At 32.6% G+C, this 7,263-nt stretch overlaps 2 protein-coding genes across 2 annotated transcripts; both read left to right on the top strand.

The window, feature by feature from the left end:
• Positions 1-459: 459 nt before the first annotated feature.
• On the top strand, positions 460-1,421 carry LOC106758262 (agamous-like MADS-box protein AGL11; the record flags this gene model as incomplete). Its single annotated transcript, XM_014641200.1, has 5 exons — positions 460-518; positions 597-696; positions 948-999; positions 1,099-1,130; positions 1,230-1,421. Coding segments are annotated over 5 exons (435 nt in total), but the record flags the coding sequence as incomplete, so codon positions are not given.
• A 4,714-nt stretch (positions 1,422-6,135) lies between these two features.
• Positions 6,136-6,719, top strand: LOC106758261 (protein RALF-like 33). Its single transcript, XM_014641199.2, has one exon. The coding sequence runs from the start codon at positions 6,254-6,256 to the stop codon at positions 6,578-6,580; it is 327 nt and encodes a 108-aa protein (XP_014496685.1). The 5' UTR covers positions 6,136-6,253; the 3' UTR covers positions 6,581-6,719.
• Positions 6,720-7,263: the final 544 nt, after the last annotated feature.

The following is a 7,263-nucleotide window of genomic DNA, read 5'->3' as shown; positions in this document are numbered from 1 at the left end:
TCACTATCCGTTGAATTGGATATGGATTGGGTTTTTAAAAATACTTCATAAAGGCATACAAATACTTCATCTAGAAATCATATATCAAATCATATAGTCTATACATACTAATAATCATAATTTCTCAAAACATAATAATTATGTCATTATATGGATTGTCTTGTTTACAAAGGAGACTACCAAATATTTGGTAGCTCTCCTTGCTTGTTTTTCTGTTTGTTGCTTAATACTATATTACTCTAAAGTGTGGCCTAACTAGGCAAACTGTAGTTTGTGCACTAGTCAACTTCCAAGGAAAAGCCCCACATGGTAGGTGGGGGTTGAACTACTGTTCTGAAGCAAGCTAGTGATGAGAAATTAACTTAAGAAGGAGTTTGAATTAGTTTAGTTTAATGTTGGAATTAAGGTAACTAATCTATTGAATTACTTAATGTCTTCTTTGTCATTGTAAAACAATATTATCAACAAGAATCCGCAAAGCTGAGACAGCAAATACAAATGTTGCAAAATTCAAACAGGTGATTTTTTATTATTAGCATGGTGTTTGTTCCTCTTAAATTCTTCTTATAAAAACTAATGGATTATGGCTTTTGCAGGCACTTGATGGGTGATGCTTTAAGCACACTAACTATGAAGGAACTTAAGCAATTGGAGAATAGACTTGAAAGAGGAATCACTAGAATCAGATCTAAGAAAGTAAGATTATTGATGAACTAAATGTTATTTTTCCTTTGCAAATATTATTGTTTTGTTTCTTTAAATTCTGTTATCTAAAGAGTTTTATAACATCCAGATAAATAAAAGTAAATTACGTAAACATATAAACTCACCTTTTTTGCAATTTTCCGTTCTTGCATCATAGTGGTTATTATGCATACAATGATCAAGTCTTGTCTATTTGCTAATGATGTCTTGGTACTTTTTTTCCTTTTTCTCTAACTACACAGCATGAGATGCTATTGGCAGAAATCGAATACTTTCAGAAAAGGGTAATTGATCATGAACTAATTTCTCAACCTTTATTTGCCAAAATTTGTAGCTATTATTTTCCTTTGTCTGACTGGTAACTGATAGGATGCATTATTATCGATTAGGAACTGGAAAATGAAAATCTTTGTCTTCGAACTAAGGTAAGTTAAGTTGATAGAATTCCCTTTTCCTTTTTCCTCTTGGTCTTAATGAAAGAGATGAAAATGTTCTGACTAAAAAAGAATATAAAAAATTTATAGATAATTGACGTTGAGAGGATTCAACAAGTAAACATGGTTTCTAGACCAGAGCTGAATGTTATTCAGGACCATCTTACCTTTAAAATTAATTGTGTTATTTGCTCGAGAGCTTTCTCTGCATCAACCAATTCTCTGTGTCGGACAAAACCCACAACAACTATGCGCTATCAACCAATTACAGGGTCAATATAATATAAACAAAACAGCACCAAGGTGGACATCTTGAAACAAAATTACGAAACACGCAGATAGTAATTATGAAACAAAAACCCTTACTTCGAAAGGGGAACGAACACACAACTACACTTGCAGCATCAGCCACATCCTACCTAGGTTTGCTCCTACCTACACGGGTCGAATCACTGCTTGACCGGAACAAGGATGGAGGAAACCAATTTCAATAAGTGAAAAATGAAGGAAAAAGCAAAAAAAAATCGGTCAAAATGTGAGAAGATGAAGATACAAAGAAACCCTAACAGTTGAGGGTAAAAGATGCAGGTGAGAGGCTGAGAGGTAAAGGAAAGTGCTTACCGCTTGAACTGTGGCGACTGAGAACTGTGACGAGAGCCTTCGATGATGGAGATGAGAGAAACGTTCTCGTGAGGGTACGAAAATGGAGAACTGTGGTTGATTGAACTGCAAATGATAGAGAGTGAAGAATAGAGGAAAAGAGGAAGAGAGTGAATGACGGTGTATTAGGTCGAACGAGAGTGAGAGGGAAATGGGAAATGAGAGTGAGAGGGATGAACGTGAGAAGGACCGAGAGGGAAATGGAAAAAAAATGAAAAAGAGAGATACTATGACGAATTTCTAAAAATCAATCATAATACATTAAAAATTTTATGACAAGTGTCCAAAATGCGTAGTAAAAGGTTTTAATCTTATTTACAAATTTGCCACCACGTTTTATATTATAACTGATATGCAAAACTATGTCATAATATGTCTTGGACTTATTTACGAGTTTGCCACCGCATTTCATATTATGACGGATATATAAAAGTGCATTATAATATGTCTCTATTATGATGGATAATTTTTATCCGTCATAGTAAAGCCGTCATAAAATGCTATTTTTCTACTAGTGAACCCAGAAGACTCCCCCTAAGCAACAAATTTGGGAGGTTGCTCTGTGAAAATCTCTTCTTGCAAATCGCCCTTGAAGAATGCATTGTTGACTTCTAATGGATAAAGATGGCATTGTTGAAGAGTCACCACGGCTATAAATAAACTAACAAAACCTATTTTTTCCATGGGAGAAAAAACATATATGGACGGGTGATGGGGAAGTGCATACCTAGAGAGAATATTCTAAAATGACATACAAGAAATGGAGAGAAATTAAAAGTGGAAAAAGATTAGAGGAAAGGAAGCTTAGGACTTGACGATGCGCACTTGAAGGAGGCTCCAAGATAAGCATCAAAGGAGGACCGCCACTTGCTTGAGCAAGATAAGGTCTGCCCAAAGAGGGACTTTGGAGACAAAAAACTATCTCAAAAGAAGATTGCAAAAGTGCAAATCAACTCAAGTAATCAATTGATTCAAGGTAAGGTATACAAAGGAGACCCCCTAGGCTTCTTATATAGCTTTTGGAGTGAGTTTGAATGATAGTTTCAAGAGATGTGGGACTTGAATGCCTAAGTCTAACCAGCAACGTCCCTAGGTGTTTCTTAGTCCCACATTGCTTAACTCTCTCATTCCAAAAGGGTTTATAAGCCATCAAGCTCTCCTAAAGTTCAAGAAATGAAAACAAGTTATGCCATCTTGCGCTACAAGCTAAGGCACATTTCTTCCTCTGCTTTTCTTTTAAGACCAAGCCATGGAAAGTCTCACATTACTTGTCCTTAAAGGAAAAGAAGGGTTTATAAGCATTTATTCAACTAGAACTAACGAAAAGAAACAAAAAGACAAATACAAACCCATGAAACCTATTCTACTCTTTTTTATTCTTTTTGTCACTCTAGAAGCTCTTCATTGTTGCCCCATCTATGATCATATCATCGGGTCAAACGCAATGGTGGCAAAAAGGAGGTCAGAATAGACACCAGCAGAAGAAGTCATTGATGAACAAGAAAGGGAAACCATAAAAATCCAAAATTCTCTAATCAAGGCACATAAAAAAAGGAAAAAGAGCAACCTCAATGCTCTAAATAGTTGCCTGAGAGGAGACAGGACATGCGACAACGCATGATGAACCTGAAAGAGGAAAACGAGTGACTTCGACAATCTGAATTACTACTAGACATGCCACCATGCATGACGAAAAAGGAAGCAAATCGATAACTTCAAAAGGCACTAAAAGCGCATAAGAGCTCCTATGAAGACTTCGCCGATGGCATGGTGGTCATGACTGAGACGATCAAAATCATGTGATCCTCAATCAAAACTAGAACTCTGGTAGTGACTACAATAGACGATGGCATCGTCGACAGCGGTAGATGGCGTTGCCACCGACATCCGCTGGTGTAGTGGTAGAGACAACAAATTTTTTTTCCTCAAAAGAACCTTAGGTTCTAGATACCATATTAAGAAGTGGACTTTAATCCTAACTCAAACCCATAAAATCGACTTGTGAGGTGAGGTTTGCACCCATAAAATTGACCTCTATCTCTAGTCGGTGTGGGACTTCCAACACACCCCCTTACGCTGAGGTATAGACATCATCTCAAGCGTGAGACTAGACATTAATGGGTGATTCGATAACGACCCGATTGCGGGTGGAACAACATGTCCAATAAAAAACAATTATTGCTAGGATAGACTATAAACCTGGCTCTGATACCATGTTGAATATAATGAAAATTATGTATGGAATTAATCTCCTTTGTGTTGAATATATACATAGGATCCTATATTTATAATAGAAGAAATGTGAGCTAAGTCCAAAATACAAATAAAAAATAATAACAAACTAATTAAAAATAAAAAATAAATATAAATAAAGATAATATATCTAACAAGACCATTCTTCCTTTGTCTAATTAATCTGGACTAAGTTGGCAATGGTTCAACACTTGACATTGTCCTAATGCTTATCCGATTTTTTTTCTAGTAAGATTTCACTGAAGATATGAGTCCTTAAGGATGTAAAGCATGGAATAAATAGATTTATTCGACATGTACATGTTTGGATTGACCGTGAAGCATAATATATGTTTTTCCAAAGTCTGCAGAATTTTGGTTCAGACTTTTCAGAATGATGTGCAAACTTTTCTTTCTTTTTACTATTTTAACAAAGAGCTTGTTACAGTTTTAATACAATGACCATATTTTCTGCATAACTTATGGATTGGTGTTTTGTAGTCGTATACTTCCATATTTAATCACTGAGTTGTAAATATTGAATAACCATGACTAGAATATGAAAAAAATTTCTTTTATAGATTTCTGATAAATTTTTCTATTTATGATTGTGAAAATTTTAAATTTTACACGTTTTCATAAAATCAAAATTAAGAGTGTTACAGTGAACACCATAGCTCATTGTGGTGTAGGCTATAAAGCACCAACTTATGAGAAATTAAGGTCTACTCTTTTAGAAAAAGTGAAAACTGATATTCACAATGATTATAAAAAATATAGGGATGATTGGAAAGAAACAGGATGCACAATCTTTATCATACTATTTATTCTTTCTGAAGATGAAACTTCTTCAAGACACCTTTTTCTCATTTTCTTTTTTGTCATTTCTACCACAATTGTGAATTATCTTTTCCTCGAAATTTGCAAGTACGAGAGAAACCTTTCTTCAATCTCAATTTTCCTCAATCTTTAATCTCAATCATACAACCTAATAGAAAATTTTAAAATCTCAAATTAGAAAATCTTTAATCTGCAAAAACCTTAAATTAGAGTATCACTTTGTCATATTTATTTTCTACACCTCGAGACAATCTCGTCCTTCATCACGAGTTCAAATAAAAGTTAATTCTTTACTTTTAATCAATTATTTCAATTTTAACATTTTTACACATGTTGCCAAGTCATTTCCACTTAATGAATAAGTGTACAATACATTTAATTCTTGTTAGGAAACAATGTTACTATTACCGTATTTAGTGCTATAAATAAAAAGAATTAATGTGAACTGTTTTTATAAAATGTGTGCGAACTTTAAAAAAAATAAAACAATTTTAAACACACCTAATAAATCGAGAGAGTAAAATATATATTAAACCTTATTCTTCTTTTGTAAATCAAAAGCTGAAATTTCTTTTGGAAAGTTTAACCAAACATAATCTATTTTTATTTTCGTTCCAGTAATAAAAAGCTTTAAATTTATCCGTTGCCTTTAGATAATATTTCTTCTCACTCTTACCACAAGAATCATTTGATTTGTTTATTATGCCAAGAAATTATAATTAACTTTATTAGTCGGTAGCATTAAATTTATCCTAAACCATTTTTCTTCTTAATGATAACTAATAAATTTTAACTTTTTTACAAATTTGATTATTATGTATAATTCTTTTACTATCTCATTTCATTAAAAATTAAAAAATATCATTATTTTAATTTTTATTGACTATGTAATAGTTAAAACAAGGTTGTCGACCTAACTAGACTTCAAATAATAAGACATTTACATTTCATTGATTATATATTGAAGTCGAAAAACTAACTCAACATTAAATATATAAATTTGTAATAATCATTTAATGCATATTCTTTCTTATGCGTGTCTTGTATGAGTTAAAATTTACTAAAAATAAAAAATAAAATAAAAAGAAAACTGATCTTAATACTAATAATAATAATAAATACTTTATAATAAAGTTTTCAATAATAATAATAATAATAAAATACATTAAAAATTATATACGCTATTTCCTTTCATAGAAAAGTTTATTTTAATAATCAATTCATCTTCACGCGTTAATCACCTTAAAATTTTACAGCTACATTGAGTTTCTCAAGAAGAATGGCACAAATATAAAACGAGCGTTACTCTGCAAAACTAAACCAAATTGCGAAGCTCAAAACTCTCTCACTCACTTCCCAAGGTCCATTCAATTCCAACACCAATGCGTCACTACGCGTACTCTTGGCTCTTCATCGGGATTTGCGCCACCGTCTGGATGCTCGCTTCCTCGCCGCCAACGGCGGAGGCAGGAGGAGTAGGAATGGAGATGGCGTGGATGCCGTCCGTGGAAGAGGAGTCGGAATTGGAGATGGACAGCGAGATCAATCGGCGCATTTTAGCGAGCAGCAGGTACATAAGCTACGAAGCGATACGGCGTGACACTGTGCCGTGTTCTCGCGCCGGAGCGTCCTACTACAATTGCAAGCCTGGCGCGGAGGCCAACCCTTACCAGCGAGGCTGCAGCGCCATTACCAGGTGCAGGCGCTAGCTCTATTTTTTCTTTAGAGGAAAATTCATTTGTTCATGCTTATGCACTTTTCCTCTTGAAATAATAATTCTTCAGATTCTCTAATTTAAACTTAGCTTTCTGTTTTCATGTAAAACTTAATTATATTCTATAATATTTACACATCTCTTTAGTATATAATACCTTGTTTTTTAAATAATTATTATAAAACTGTTATTACTTACTTACCAATTTCTCTTAACTTAATTTTCTTAAGGAAATCTCATGAGTTTTATGGATAACAAGCGAAGAGACAAATTTATGGTAGAGATTAATTGTCAAAAAGATTATTAAATATTTTTCGCTAATATTATAATTTTTAAACGTGTTATTCCTTTTATATAATACTTTCTTATGAAATAATTAATGATAACAAAGATTTTATAAATTAGTGTTATCTATTTCTTTTAGAAGAGTTATTTTATAATGATAATCTATGTATAACTATTAATTTTTAGTTTCGTGTTAAGTTAAAGTTTGAGATTGAAGTCTATATATATTAGTTAAGAATCTAACAGAAAAGGGGAAAGTGAAAAACAAAATCAAGAAATATAAAAGAATAAATAATGAGCGGAAATGAAAGTTGTTAGAATAAAAAATGAAATTAAATAAAAATAAAATATTTTTAGTTCAGTGTTATTTTGTTTATTTATGTATTATTTATT

Source organism: Vigna radiata, chromosome 4, assembly GCF_000741045.1.
Source record: "Vigna radiata var. radiata cultivar VC1973A chromosome 4, Vradiata_ver6, whole genome shotgun sequence".
NCBI classification, from domain to species: Eukaryota; Viridiplantae; Streptophyta; class Magnoliopsida; order Fabales; family Fabaceae; genus Vigna; species Vigna radiata.
The sequence above is the reverse complement of the archived record's forward strand: the minus strand, read 5'-3'. Positions and strand labels throughout refer to the sequence as shown.

Excerpts from the sequence above, each read along its gene's own strand:
- LOC106758261 (XM_014641199.2), top strand. The coding sequence starts at position 6,254 with ATGCGTCACTACGCGTACTCTTGGCTCTTCATCGGGATTTGCGCCACC.